Raw genomic sequence first — 16,833 nt, forward strand, 5'->3', positions numbered from 1 at the left:
TAGTGATGTTTTGATATATTTAATAAATCTTTAATTTTAGACTAATAGTGATATTTCTTGATTCATATTTCATATTTTAGAGCCTGTTTGGCTCAGCTTGTCAAACTGACTTAAAAGCTGATTTTTGACTTATTTAGTTGTTTGACAATACTCAAAACAACTTATTTTAAGTTAAAAAAAACTTATTTTAAGCCAAAAGTTAAAAGCTGAGATAGATGTGCTTTTTTTTTCCAGATTATAAGTTGTTTTAAGTTGACCACATTTTTACCTTTTTGCCCTTAATATTTTTATACAATCTCCTAATTACCCACATAATGCTAACATCTCTTTCTTCTATTTTTCCCTTTTCACGTGTGGATGATAGACAATTACTATTACTAATGAATGAAAATAAAATAAATCTTAAATCTTTCAAGTGATCTATTCAAATTATATATTATTAAAATGTAAAATAAGTTGCACATATAACTTAAATAAAAATTTATATTCCTCTTATAAATAATTTGTGATAATAAAGAAATATGTGAATGATAGACAATTATTATTACCTATGGATGAAACTAAAATAAAATTTTAAATCGTTTTTTAATCTATTCAAATTATATATCTTTAAAATCTATAATAAGTTTGTATTCCTCTTATAAATAATTTGTGATGAGAAAGAAATATGTGAATGATAGCAAAATATAATTATTTATGGCTGTAAAATATAAATTAATTAACTTTTATTATGTTAACAACTTTTAAGGGTATTTCAGATATTTTGATTTAAAAAACTGTTTATCAGCACTTATTTGCCAAACACATCAACAACTTTTTTTTAACTTCAACACTTTTATCCAAACGCATAACTGCTTATTTTAAAAATAAGTTTCAGCACTTTCAAAAGTACCTTTTTAAAACTGCTTTTATTAAGCCCATCCAAACGGCCCTTAGTATCTCATTAGTACTTTAGTTTCTATTATAAGTAAATTAGGAGAAGATCACAATTCTTTAGTAGTTGATTATTTCCTTGTGTAGTTTGCTTTCTTATGTAAATATATATACATATTAACAAAAATTATATATTTCTCTCCCGCAATAAAATTAATATGGCATAAGAGCAGACAAAGGTCCTGAGATCGAATCTCACAACCATCTAAAAATTAATAAAGAATTTCACATGCTTGACCTATGAAAATGAATCAGGTCCATACGTACGAGAGTGTTTTGAAAATATAATAAAAACATAAAAATATACTCTCTCTAACAACTTAATCTTTTAAATAAAATGGTCTTAGAGTGTGATAGCTATAGCATTTACAATATTGTTTTACTTAAATTTAGTATGAAATCAAAACAAGTCACTTAATTTGAAATATAAAAGCGTATAAAATAAGAAAAATAAGGGTGGAGGGGTTTGGATACGGCGAACGTGATGTTAACAAACAAAAAAGAGCTAAAGATTCCATAATTGGATATTCCCAAGGTTAAGTCCTAGAAGTTAGGGCATAGTTAAGGCAAATATATTAACCTACAATATGAAAACATGTTTTGGCTTTAAAATAATGCAACTTAATTACTAGTTGTATATCTTTTAAGTCATACCCCACATGATAGCAACTGTGTGTCGTCAGAGTTATGGTTGAGAAAAAAAAAACCTCTCCACACTCTTACATTCACATGGTTTGGCCTTAAAATCTGGGTCCTTTAATTTACCTCATTCATTTTTCGGTGTTCGATATTCACATTAAGATTCATAAACAAATTCATGATTTAAAAATTTTAGATGCTTTAATATAGCCTTAATTCAAATATAAGTTTTAAGTTAAATTTAAAATAAAAAAATAAAAAAGGGAAACTCTGGTCTCAAGAATGCTATCTCTAGCTTGTACCAGTTCACAAGGCCACTCATATATATTTTCATGGCTGTACAGTTAACTATATTCTAGTTTCTACCAATTTTTCAAAATATATATGAATGATTTTTTAAAAAGTTAGTGGGCCGGAAAATCCTATATTAGAGGGTAAAACGTTCCCTAACAAAGGCGACCCCGTACCCAAAATGACTCAAACCTAATACCTCTTGGTTAAAAATGAAAGAGTGTTTACCAGTCTACCACGATCATTATTGATTGCTTTACACTAACGATTGTGTGCATCATAAAAGCGTACATAATGGAGCTTTACACAATAAATCAGCTCCATTGGAACAAAAGATTAATGTATATGGGAAGAAACCTAAAGTTTGTAAGTATGATGTTTTTTCGACACTATTAGGGCAAACAAATTGAAAAGGTTAAGAATAAATATTTGTATCTTACTAACAGAATTAATTATCTAAGGAGCGATGAACCCTTTGTATTTGTATGTAATAGAATAGAAATGTAGGATATATGAAGGCCTTACAAATTTAGTTAAAATAGGGACGCTAACACGACGTTGGCTTCCTTATTTATTTTGTCAAATGGATATTTAGGTTCAACGTATTATTACATTACGTTTAAGATGTTGTATCCACATTAGGCACTACACTAAACCAAGCTTTTTCATGTTCTTTTAAGCATCGTTTGTTAGGGTATAAAAAATAATGTTCAATATATATAATATATTGATTTTGTTTGCGTTAGTTATGTTGATATTATTTCTTGTGCAGTATTCGATTTGATATGTCAAAAATAACATATAAATTGAAATCCATAGTTTCTAAAAATGAAACTCTTGTTTACAAAAAACACCAATCACAAATATGACGGAGGATATGTAGAAAAGGTTTTGAGGGATAATTGTGTCGTTATATGTAATATACAGACCCAGGAATTTCACCAAGAATGTCTAGAAATAGCACAATAAAAACTCTTTTCAAAAAGTGAAAAAAACATTTGCTACTAGCGAGCATTGCCTCATTACAAACGTTTGAAATGACTTGGCTACGATAACTTGTTGTGTAAAGTGTGTCCAATGCATGTTATTTAATCATTTCGTACATTAATTAACTTGTATATGTGATGTTTTTTTCAACAAAAGATGTCCCGACAACCACGTAAATAAGATACTAATAATACACCAAAATATTAGATAGATTAATTTTTCTGATACACCCTAGGAAAACGACCTGTTAGATTTTGTGCAAAGACAATGCCTCGTTTTGTAACATCTCACTATTGGAAAATGGTAATGAGAGAAAAGAGAAAATGAGTTTTCATGAGAAGTGTTTTATTTTACAGCTTAGTTTGAAATTAAAACATGAATAGAGTGGAGAGGCAATGAGCTCAAATACCAAAGCAAGACCAACAATGAGTTTTGAGGAAAACAATGCAGCAACACATGGTGGGTGGCATCTACTAATAATAATGAAACCCGAGGTGAAAAAGATGGTGGAGTTGTTTGTGAGTAGCTATTTCAAATCTTTAATAACTAATTATTGTATTGTCTCTTTTTTTTTTTCTTGCTTCCCTGCAAAGCTAGATTCTGAGTTTTAACCAAAATATAAACAAACTCACCAATGCTAAGAAATTTATTTTGAATTTGGAAGTTGATGCCAATGTCGAGGCGATTCTTGGACCTCCCAAATCTTGTTGTCTTTCTAACTTTTTTTCTTCTATTACATAACTTTGCTCTTCCTTCAAATGAAGTTGATGTCCTGTTTTCTTGGCTTCATTCTACTAATTCACCAATTCCTCAAGCATTCTCAAACTGGAATCGGAACGATTCCAATCCTTGTAAATGGTCTCATATAGTTTGTTCTTCTAGTCTTTTCGTTACAGAAATTGATATTCAGTTTATTCAGTTGGCTCTTCCTTTTCCTTCAAATCTTTCGTCATTACAATCGTTGCGAAAACTCATCGTTTCTGGTGCTAATCTCACTGGAACAATCCCACAGGATATTGGAGATTGTGCTTCACTTGTAACATTTGATGTTAGTTCAAATGGTCTTGTTGGTACCATACCGAAAACTATTGGTAACCTTATAAATCTTGAAGATTTAATTTTGAACTCTAACCAACTAACAGGGGAAATTCCAGGAGAGGTTGGCAATTGCATTAACCTGAAAAATCTTATCATTTTTGACAATATGATTAGCGGGAATCTTCCTTCTGAGTTGGGAAAACTCGGAGTTTTAGAAAATATAAGAGCAGGAGGGAATAAAGATATTAGTGGGAAAATTCCAGATGAGCTCGGAAATTGCAAGAACTTGATAGTGTTGGGACTTGCTGATACGAAAATTTCAGGTCCGCTTCCTCCATCGTTGGGTAACTTGGGAAAGCTTCAGGTATTATCTATTTATACTACAATGCTTTCTGGAAAAATACCTTCAGAAATAGGCAACTGCTCAGAGCTAGTTGACTTGTATTTATACCAAAATAGTCTGTCAGGTTCACTTCCAGCAGAGTTGGGAAAGCTTCAGAAAGTAGAAAAGATGTTGTTTTGGCAAAATAATCTTGATGGGCTAATACCTGATGAAATTGGGAATTGCAAAAGTTTGGTTGTTCTTGATCTTTCTTTGAATTTTTTAAGTGGGAGCATCCCTTGGTCATTCGGGAACCTTACGAATCTCCAAGAGTTGATGATTAGTAACAACAATATTTCTGGTTCAATACCATCTGTTCTTTCTAATGCGACAAACCTGTTACAGTTTCAGATGGATACAAATCAAATTTCAGGCTCAATTCCTCCGGAAATGGGGCAGTTGAAGGAGCTAAATGTATTCTTTGCTTGGCAGAACAAGCTTGAAGGAAGCATTCCTCCTGCATTGGGTGGTTGCAGAAGCCTACAAGCTCTGGACTTGTCACATAATTTTCTTACTGGTAGCTTACCTCCTGACCTTTTTCAGTTAACTAATTTAACAAAGCTTCTGTTGATTTCCAATGATATTTCTGGTTTTATCCCACCTGAGATAGGTAACTGTAGCTCTCTTATTCGTATACGACTTATTGGTAATAAACTTAGCGGACAAATTCCAAGAGAGATAGGATTTTTAGACAACCTTAGTTTTCTTGATCTCTCCGAGAACCGCCTTAAAGGATCCGTTCCTGAGGAGATTGGCAATTGCAAGGCACTGCAGATGCTCAATCTATCTAACAACACTCTAAGTGGGAATTTACCTAGCTTTCTTTCTTCTCTCAGTAGGCTAGAAATTTTGGATGTTTCCTTGAATCAGTTTAACGGTCAGATTCCAGCTAGCTATGGTCAGCTTGCTAACCTTAACCGACTTGTTCTTAGTAAGAATGCATTCTCTGGATCGATTCCCCCAACTCTCGGCAATTGTTCAAGCCTTCAATTGCTTGATCTCAGCAGCAATGAACTCTCTGAGAACATGCCAGCGGAATTGTTTGACATTCAGACACTTGACATTGCCTTGAATTTAAGCTGGAATCTCTTGAGTGGGGTAGTCCCACCACAGATATCTGCCTTAAACAAACTTTCAGTACTAGATCTTTCCCACAACAAGCTTGAAGGAGACCTGTTGTCTCTTTCGGGGCTTGAAAATCTGGTTTCCTTGAATGTTTCCTACAACAATTTTACCGGCTACCTCCCTGATAATAAGTTGTTCAGGCAATTATCATCAGCAGAGATGGCTGGCAACAAAGGTTTGTGCTCATTGGGACATGATTCTTGTTTCTTGAGCAATATTGAAGGCGGGGGAATGATGAGTAATAGCAATGTAAGAGGGTCATGGAGGCTGAAATTAGCAATTGCACTCCTTTCTGTGGTGACTATAGCCTTGGCACTCCTTGGGATGCTGGCAGTTTACAGAGTGAGGAAAATGAGTAAAGAAGATAATGATTCTGAATTGGGAGGAGGGGATTCATCAACTTGGAAGTTCACTCCATTCCAGAAGTTGAATTTTTCGGTTGAACAAATTTTGAGATGCCTAGTGGAATCCAATGTTATTGGAAAGGGATGCTCGGGGGTTGTTTATCGTGCAGAACTAGAAAATGGTGAAGCAATTGCAGTCAAGAAGCTATGGCCAACCACATTGGCAACTGGATACAACTGTCAAAATTCAAAGTCAGGAATTAGAGGAGGTGTTCGCGATTCTTTTTCAACCGAGGTAAAAACCCTTGGCTCCATCCGTCACAAAAACATCGTTAAGTTCTTAGGTTGCTGCTGGAATCAAAACACTAGGTTGCTCATGTATGACTACATGCCTAATGGAAGCTTAGGTAGTCTTCTACACGAACAAAGTGATAGATGTTTGGAGTGGGAATTGAGATACAAGATTGTCCTAGGTGCAGCTCAAGGGCTTGCTTATTTACATCACGATTGTACACCTCCAATTGTTCATAGGGACATCAAGGCCAACAACATTCTCATTGGCCTTGACTTTGAGCCATACATTGCAGATTTTGGTATAGCCAAACTTGTCGATGATGGAGATTTTGCTCGATCCTCCAATACAGTAGCTGGCTCCTACGGATACATAGCACCAGGTTCGTCACAAGTCGTAGTGCCACTTTTCAATATTACACTATAATTACATACATTATTATCTTTAATACACATGTATATCTTATCTTGTGCAGAATATGGATACATGATGAAGATAACAGAGAAAAGCGATGTTTATAGCTTTGGAGTAGTTGTATTAGAGGTGTTAACAGGAAAACAGCCAATTGACCCTACAATACCAGATGGAGTACACATTGTGGATTGGGTGAGGCAGAAAAGAGGCAATGGTGAAGTCTTAGATGTGAGCTTATGCGCTCGTCCCGAATCAGAAGTTGATGAGATGATGCAGACTATAGGAGTAGCTATGCTGTGTGTTAATCCATCACCAGATGATAGACCAACGATGAAAGATGTCGCAGCAATGCTAAAAGAGATAAGGCATGAAAGAGAAGAGTACCAAAAAGTTGATATGCTCCTTAAAGATGGAAGAGACAATAAGAGTAGTAGTGATCATGGAGGGCCATCTACAAAGATGCATAGCTTGTACTTGCAAAGCAATAATACAAGCTTTTCTGCATCTTCATTGTTACATTCTTCTTCCTCCAACACTAACAATATTGGTTTCAAATAGACTTTTGTTTCTTTCTTGTAGTTAGAATTCTTTAATCCCCTGGCTAGTTATCTGCTTGTGTTAGTGGTCTTTACTAATGACCAAATATTTGTAAAAAGAAGTCCAGAATCATCTCCATTATGATATTTAATAAGACAATCTTCAATGTCATTATCCTGCAATTTCTTTTATCCAAAACTATAGCACTCAAGGCTTCATTTATTGTACTACTTCAGAAATCACAATCAATATATCAACCATACAAAACATACAATAGAAGATAAATCTATTAGTTTCATTGAGTGATTGGATCAAACTGGTGCATTATGTTTAATTAAAAATCAAATGTAGTCTACTTGGATAGTATGAATTTAACCTTTATGCATTGATATTCTACAACGCAAATTAGGTACTTCAATACCAAGACTAACATGAGATAATTTGGTGTAGTACCACCAATAAAACTTATTTTAGCCTATAGATATTCAATTTCTTTTTGATTTAGTTTGTAGTATTAGGTTAAGAAAAAGTGAAGGGACCTTTTCATCACTTTAAAATTTTTTGGGACACAAGTTTACAAAAATATAATTAAGTCCTTTTTATATTTATTAAAAATTCCACTTTTTTTTTTAATTCATTTTATTATTCAACAATTTTATACTCTCTTCTCAACCAATCTTCTTCCTTATTTTCTTTAGGTATCTCAAATAGTTGAAATATTTTTTATTCAATCTTCTTTCAGAGTCTAAACCTTCATCATGTGGTGCTCAGGTAAGTTTATTTTTCTTTCCTGAATAATTTTAGCTCTGTTTTACTATTTTTTGTTGCATTCTAGTTTGAACGAACTACATAAATCCCACTAGTTTAGGTCTTAATTACTAAGATCACTAATAAATTTAAATATTACTTTCTCTGCCATATTTTGTGTTTAGAATACATGAGTCTGAATCCGTGACACACACACACACGCACACGCACACGGGCACACGCACACGCACACGCGCACACACTCACACACACTTGAATTTCAAAATCGAGATACATATTTTATTTAAATTTATTTATTTAAATTAATTGTTTGTAACCAATTTCCTTAATTCGAGGAGTAATTGAGGATTTTCAGAATATATAGACAATTAAAACTGAAAACTTAAATTAATCAAATCCCTTAAAATAAGATGAAATTCAAGAGTGTATTTATGTCTAGTTAAGTTCATTATATTATTCACTGAAATAAAAAATTATTAATATTATCAATAAGATATAAAAATATATATATATATCTTGGTAATGTAACTTAATTAATTTAAATTATACTCTTAATATAATAAATTCATTAATTTGATGTATCTATTATCGATATATGATGTATCCAACAAACTAAACACTTAGATACATGAGTGTCATACAAGTACATTTATATATATGTATCATAGAAGTAGCTAGTATTAATTTCATGTATTTGTATATGTATCTTGTATTAATTTTATGTATCTATTTATTTAATCTAGCATTAACTTCATGTATCTTTTATATGTATCTAGTAATAATTTGATGTATCAAATTTCAATGGCATATGTTATATCCGAAAATATGTATTTCGTATACGGAGTAGTATCTAAATATGTAATATACAAAAAAAAGAACCATATACATCGAATTATGTGTATCTAAATTTTATATTTTATAGCCAATAACATGTATATCAAATACATAATAAGCATATAAATTTAACTATATTTATCTAAATACGAAAAGTAACTGGAACACCTGAATTTAGGAACAAATAACAACTCTAAAGTATTTGTCATATCACTAATATCATCGTGTTGTTAAAAATCATGTATATAAAATTTAATGGTGGATACATATACATGTTCGGGTACCCATTACTAAAATACAACTCATATCTTAATTAAGATTACTACTTATTGTATACACATATTTTAAGGGATATATCAAAGTAATATTGGTACTAACACATCCATGTAATAGTAATTAGAGAAAGCCTTAGAAGAACACCAACAAACAAAAAGTATCTACAATACCCCGTTTCATCCTTTTGTGCTGTCGACTGACATAATCGAAACTAAGATTCATTTCTTTTAAAGACAAACAATCAAGACCCACGTTGAATTGAAAGCGTTCTATTGTAAAATTATTTTTGATTTGATTTTGTTATAAATGAATAATACAAAATAATATTTGGATTTAGGGGAATTTGTCGGTCATGATGATGATATCTTGAGAAGAAGAGAGTAGATCTATAGTTGGAATGAAATTATACGGTGAAATTCTTGAATCAGAAAGTAGGAGACATAGTTGAGTTATAAAATATGGGAGTGGAGAATTAATAGATAGTGTTTGATTTGGAGTGAAAGAGTTAATTAAGCAGACAATTAATCAATCCTAGTTTCAAGGGATGTAGGTATCAATTGTATCTTCTATATTAACATATTGTATAAATACTAAAAGTGGTAATATATGTAATTGTTTAAAACTAAAGGCAACATTAGTATATAGGCGGAATGGTCTGGTGGATCCTTTTACTTGTATAGGATTGTATTATGGATACTCCTACTTACCCTTTTGTCATCTTGACCCCTGAACCTAACAAAAATGAGATTTTTAAACCCCTCTGACCATTGACCGAGCTTATGTGACAATTCTTTGTAAGCGTGAAAAGTTAACTGCAAGCAAAATAAATAAAATAAATATGTGATTTTATTATTGAAACGTGTGAGTACAATTCTGTTGTCCTCTTGATTCTTCTTTCCTAAGTTTCTCCGCAATTCGAGGGCCTTCAGTAGCGTATTTCTTGAATGTAGGATGATGTAGATCTTCTTGAGATGCATTTGGTATCCGAGAACGTCGGGATGCACTTCGTCATTGCAAATTGATCTCTTGAAAGAACTCCGTTGATTAATCTTTTGAAGAGCTATGCAGTTGATGTTGTAGTTTATGTAGACCTCTTTGAGATGTATTTGATCTTCGAGAACGTTGGAAAGCACTTCATCGTTGCAAGTCGATCTCCGGCACGAACTCCGTTGATCATTCTTCGAAGAGCTATGTAGTTGATGTTGTAGCTTTCTCCAATTGCAAAATGCTTCTTGAAGTGTTTCTTCATTTTCTTTGAATAGTGTTCATCCCCAATTTATAGTTGTAGGGAGTGAACAAGGTTGCTTCTGATTGACCAAAGGATGTCATTTTGACACTTGGTGCATTGTGTTCATTCTTGAACTTGACTGAGACTACCACCTCATTTGGACACTTGGTGTCACCTTGTTGGTTATCGATGTCTAGTCACTGTGACATGTGGTACGAGTTTGGGCTTAAAGGTGAAATGAATATTGGCCTTGAATTTAATAAAAATGGACTTATTTATTTGTAAAGCCCAAATTAATCATCCAACCCAAACAAATATGAATTTAATCCAAATTTTTTATGATTTAAATCTAATAAAATTTGTGTGTCTACAGATGCCCCCTACTTCAAGCCTTGTTGAAGTGTAGGTTTTTTGACACTATCGAATTTGACGACGAAAGTTGAAGTCTATATGAAGGCATGTTGAAACTTCAAGAGTTCTTGTCATCACATTCTAACTAGGTCACTACAAATGATTTGTTTATAGTGATATCAATTTTTTTTTGTTTAAACATTCTTGCTTGACAACCATGTGGCCTCACTATATTGATTTCAAATAGATGAGTCTAATGAGTAGTAACATTGTGTGATCGTCCTTGCAAGGTGTGAGAAGAACAAGAAGATTGATTGGATATTAAATCAAATAAAAGGAATATTGATTTTCCTTTGGTTGATTTTGTAAGAATAGTTCTTGACATCTCAAGACTTATTGCTTTCCTTTTGAATGCTAGCAACTTCTATTTAGATGGTAGGAATTGATATGATTTGCTTCTTCCAATTTTTACCAAAACTTTCCTTGTACAAGAAATAAAAATTATTCAAAGGAACTTCTATATAAGAATCGCCCATGTACAAAGGATTCATAAAAGAATCATTTGAAAAATAATTCTTCTAACCAAATCAAGGTGGAACTTCAAATTTGGTGTGTTCTTTTCTTGATTTCGCACAGTGCCGCCAAAATATCATTTTTCTGATGTAGGAAAATTCAAACAAAAAGCCACTTAATTCTGGTGAAACTAGAATTTTGATTATACGACATATCAAAAAATCAACTTTAAAATCCTTCTGAATCGACATAAATCAAATTTTGAAGTTGGTCATCAAACTTGGAAGTTCCCCTCACATTTATGATCAATCTCGTCAAAATATTTTTTGATCTATGTAGGAGCATTCAAACGATAAGCGTATTGATTCTAGAGAAACTAGACTTTTGTTAATACGACATATTCAAAAATCAACTTTAAACACCTTCTTTATAGACGGAAATCAAATTTTGAAGTTGGACTCAAAATATGGTTGTTCTTCTCACATCTTTGTGTCTTCTCGCTAAAATGTCATTTTCTTGGAACAGGAGCATTCAAATGATGAGAGACTTGATTCTGGAGAAACAAGACTCTTATAAATAAAACATATCCAAAAATCAATGTTAAACATCTTATGTATTGATGAGAATCAAATTTTGAAGTTGGACCCCAGATCTGGTAGTTCTTCTCCAGATTTGTGTCTTCTCGCTAAAATGTCATTTTCTTGGAGTAGGAGATTCAAATGATGCTTGTGGAGAAACAGACTCTTAGTACTACAACATATCCAAAAATCAACGTCAACAACCTTTTTTATTGACAAGGATTAATTTTTTTTTGTGTTGGTCCCAAAATCTGGAAATTCTCCTCACGATTATGATCAATCTAAAGAAATATCCAAAATGAAGCATTGTGTTTTTAGAAACTACGACATACCATTGATTTGAACCTTCATGTTATTGAGGCCAACCAAGCGATCAATCATGTCGAATCGAAAAGCTTCGGTAGTTACTACCACGTGCTTCATCACTTTTTGTTTTATTTTCTAGGTTCACAAAGGAGCATCACCAATCTCAACATCTTATCAAGAAGATGTAAATAACATCCATAATTGCAAAGAAACATGTGATGTACCTACACTTCTGATTGTAGATTTTGAATATTACAATTTAATGCGGGATCTACCTTTTCAAAAGAGGATTTGACAAACAATCATTTAGTGTTTCAGCTTAAACCTTCATCATAGAGTTGGTTGAGACAATAGACCCCTTTAGATTTCATTAGAGACTTGGCGAGACACTACTTGGATAATTCACCTTTCTTGCGGCATTGGTGGAATCAACTTGTCACTTTGAAATTAGCTCACAATTTTATCCTTCTCGACTTTTCATCTTGGCGCGTCTTTAGTATAAAATTCATAACTCAAAGTATGAGTATTGAAATTGCGATTTTCTTTTTCCGATGGAAAGTTGACTTAAAGAAATACACTATGTGTAAGAATCATACCCAAAGACTTTATACATTGGTTCAGATATCGCTTCAAAGTTACCTCACGATTATGCCTCGCTCAAATCTTTAACTTTGAGCAATTGTGGAAGAAAAATCAATAACTTGGTGTAGGGACCTTGAAATGATGTGATTCTTGTTTAATTGGAAGCATAATTCATAGAATTACAACATATGTAAAAAGTTACGGCCAAAGAATTTGTGGATTGTCACGGATATCGCATCAAACTCAGCTCATGATTCTGCCTCGCACAACTCTTCAGTTTTGAGCAACTTTGGGAGAAAATCAATAACTCGTCATAGGGGTCTCTAAATGATGCGATTCTTATTTTTATTGGAAGCATAACTCATAGAAGTACAATATATGTAAAAATCATGGCTAGAACCTGTACGGATATATATATATATATATATATATATATATCTGCTCAGTTTAATTTTGAAATTTGATGGTCTATTTTTCAGCTTTGAGCGGTCGTGGTAGAAACTTCATAACTTGGCAAAGAAACCTCTTGATGACAAGCCGATATTTACGTTGCGAAGTAGACTCCAAGAACTGCAATATGTGTGAAAACCATGGTCAAAACCTTTGTGATTTTTTACATACGCCTTTGAAGTCAGCTAAGATGTCTTGCTCAACTCTTCTCCTTTGCTCATTTGTGACACATTTGAACTCATATGCTAGCTATGTGATTTTAAAGAGCTAGAGTGATGATCTCGCAATGTCACCAATTTTTTTACTCATTTGACTGAACTTAGAGTGATTACTCCAAGCGCCTACGTATCTCGGTGAAGAGGATCAAGTCATATCGTAGTTCAAGATGATGAGATTTTTTTTTGTTTTTTTGTTTTGTATTTTAGGCTGTACACAGTTTATATTCATGCTGGCCAGGAGTAACATGCAGTTTATGCTCATAAAATGTAACTGACCTTCTAACCTTTTGTGATGAAACATTAATGTACTTCACTTTGGAGTTGGATTTCATGCTTTCACATTGCCGAAGTTGATTCATAATTGATTTTGTGTCAATTTTTGAAAGTCGGAGTTTAGAAGTACCTTGATGATTCTGCCTTTTGCGAGCGACCAAAGTCCAATTGTCATCACTCTCTTCATTGAATAAGGAATCTACCTTGGATGTATTTGTTGTTTTCTTTAAGACAGAAACCTCAACTGGTTGAAAGCTCCAAAACTGCAGTATGATGACATCTTCTTCAATTTTTAGCGATGCCTCAGGATGTAGATTTTCTGAAATTGAATCATAATCTAGTTATATACTAGCATAATTTGTCTCAACTATCTTACCATCGTAAATGATGATCTTTCCCTCTCATACCACTATCATGATCTTTTCCTTCAGAGTCAAGCATTTTGTGGTGTGATGACCGATTATGTGGTGAAATTTTCAATACATAGGATCATCGACTTTATTAGATTCTTCGGGTCGCTTTGATTCTGGGAGTGCAATGAATTTCTTGGTTAGCAGCTCGTCATGAATCGCAGGATCATCAGAGTCCGGAAAGGGATACATTTTTGCTTTTAACTCCTTCAAGGTAGATTGATTTTTCAGTTCTCGTATTTGCTGATATGCTACGATCTCTTTGAACTTTTGTCTCCTAAAGGCTTTCATAGAAGTTGCGGCTACCCCTATGGACTCATTGGTTGTGTAGTCTAATGACTCTTTGAATTGTATATCTTTTTTTGGATCAAAGACATGCGATGTCTTTCCATGACTTGCAATGCTCAACTCCATGTCATGAGCGCGCGTAGCTAATTCTTCAAAAGTTCGAGGCTTAATCCCTTGAAGGATATATACAATGCCCCAATGCATTTCTTGTATACAAATTTTGACTGCAGAGATTTCAGAAAATTGATTCTTGCAATCTAAGCTCATCATTCGCTAATGATTGAGTCCACAACGATTTCAACCTTACTTTGTTTTGTGTTTTTCAATTCCATCATGCTCACTGTACGACGGGTACTATAGAAACGATTGAGAAATTGATTTTCTAGTTGTTCTCAACTATCCATTGATTAAGGTTCCAATTCCATATACCAATCAAAGGCGTTTTGTTTCAAAGAACGGACAAACTACTTCATGAGAAGATCATCATGTGTACTGGCACTGCTACAAGTCTCGACGAAATGGGCAATATGTTGCCTTGGATTTCCCCTTCTATCAACTTACTGCAATTTTTGTGGTTGATATCCAATTGACATTAGTAGACCCTCGATTTGCTTAGAATACAACTTTGAATATCCTAAGGAACTTTGTGACGGACCACCATATTGAGATTTAATTGTGTTTATGATCATATCTTGTAGTTGTTGAATTGTTAGAGTGGCAACTGAAGCAGATTATTTAGCGCTTTGAGAGTCAACTGACTTGTTGAGAGAATCAATATCAACTTTTTCTTGAGTTTTTAGATTGTGATGTGACTTTCTAGAGTTGTAGATATCCAACTTGCTCATAAGTTGCGTGATTTGAAGATTTTTGTCATCAATAGACTTCTTCAAGGCTTTAATGGTTTGCTTCATCATTGCAAACTTCTCGTCCATGCCAGTTGCGTCAACCATAAATGAGTTAACCTTTGTTGAAATTGAAGAATCTGTTGAACTTTTAGATTCACCAAAGTTGAAGCCAGAGTAAGAAAGTTCATCAAATAATTTTGATGCTATGTTGCCCCCAGGGATTGCAGTTTTGAGTGTCATTCGAGACTTGATCTTTCTTGGCATCTATAAGGAGGTGAAATATTCAGATCCATTCAAGACACTCTTCTTGAACTCGCGTCGAGTGATTGGATCAACATCATTAAAATCAACAAATATGGCAACAGTAGAGTCCTTGCATAAAACATCATTGATCTTCTTGAAGGCCATTGCAAAGTTGAACTTGTTATTTTTTTATTTGTAGGAGGAAGAGATGAAGATCAAACTTGGTCCCAATGGGCATGCCAAATTTTTTAGCAACAAACTTACATAAGCACAGAAAATTAACTGCAAGCCAAAAAAAATAAAGAAAAAGTGATTTTATTAATGAATTGTGTGAGTACAATTCTGTTGTCCTCTTGATTCTTCTCTCCTAAGTTTCTCCGTGATTCGAGGGCCTTCATAAGCGTATTTCTCGAATGTAGGATCATGTAGACCTCCTTGTGATGTATTTGATCTCCGAAAATGTCCGAAAGCACTTCGTCGTTGCAAGTCGATATCCGAAAAGAACTTCGTTGATCAATCCTTTGCAGAGCTATGTAGTTGATGTTGTAACTTATGTAAACCCCCTTGAGATGTATTTGATCTCCAAGGATGATGGAAAGAACTTCGTCGTTGCAAGTCGATTTCCGGGAAGAACTTCGTTGATCACTTCTTCGAAGAGGTATGTAGTTGATGTTGTAGCTTTCTCCAATTGCAGAATGCTTATTGAAGTGTTTCTTCTTTTTCTTTGAATGTCATGTTCATCCCCTATTTATAGTTGCAGGGGGTGGACAAGGTTACTTGTGATTGGTCAAAGGATGTCATTTTGACACTTGGCGCATTGTGATTCGTTCATGCATTTGACTGAGACTACCACCTCATTTGGATACGTGGCGTCCCCTGGTTGGTCTTCGATGTCTAGTCACTGTGACATGTGACATGAGTTTGGATTTCAAGGTGAACTGTACCTTGGACTTGAATTTAATAAAAATGGACTTATTTATTTCTAAATTCCAAATTAATCATTCAACTCAAATAAACATGGATTTAATTCAAATTTTGTATGAAATTCAATAAAATTTGTGTGTCTACAGTTAGCGAGACTAATTTATTGCTCTTAGCCAGGGGCTGACCTTCATCGAAGCTTTTGGGGTGCTCAAACACCCATTAATTCCGTATCAAATTATACATATTCATATAGAAATTTGGACGAATAGTATAAAATTAAATAACGAGCTTCCAAGCAACAAGTAGTTGATAAGTTCAGTGGTCATTTGTAACTAATCAAAGTTGTATTGCACCCGTTGTGTCCAGAACATCTACAACCTTAAAATCTTCAATCCAAACTACTCTTAGCCTCTGTAAGGATTTTAGAAGTATTGGAAGAAATTTTATGCAATTATTGATACATCCTGATCCAGTAGAAACCACATCCTGATCCAAGAATATATAGTAGAAACCACTTTTAATTTTGTTTAATTTAAATAAATGTAATGGTGATTTGAATTCTTTCCTGTAAATCTTTAGTATGACTATAGTTTTCTTTTGAAATAGGTTGTGTCTTATTCATATGTGATGGATCGATTAGTTGGGCATCTTCTTGAACTAATTAGTTTTGTGTCATTTTACTTATAATGATCGTTCTTTGTTGTTTTGTTATTGTTTTACTTCTCACTGTTAATACATTTGGAGATATTTATGATGCAATATTG

The 16,833-nt window shown here is 33.4% G+C and overlaps 1 protein-coding gene across 1 annotated transcript; it reads left to right on the top strand.

Annotated features, from left to right (window-relative positions):
• Nucleotides 1-351: 351 nt before the first annotated feature.
• On the top strand, nucleotides 352-7,180 carry LOC101250732 (leucine-rich repeat receptor kinase RGFR2-like protein). Its single transcript, XM_004247254.5, has 2 exons — nucleotides 352-6,413; nucleotides 6,507-7,180. Exons 1-2 carry the CDS (start codon nucleotides 3,518-3,520, stop codon nucleotides 7,001-7,003), a joined length of 3,393 nt encoding a protein of 1,130 aa, XP_004247302.2. The 5' UTR covers nucleotides 352-3,517; the 3' UTR covers nucleotides 7,004-7,180.
• The last annotated feature ends 9,653 nt before the right edge of the window (nucleotides 7,181-16,833 follow it).

Source organism: Solanum lycopersicum, chromosome 9 (assembly GCF_036512215.1).
Source record: "Solanum lycopersicum chromosome 9, SLM_r2.1".
Lineage (NCBI taxonomy): Eukaryota > Viridiplantae > Streptophyta > Magnoliopsida > Solanales > Solanaceae > Solanum > Solanum lycopersicum.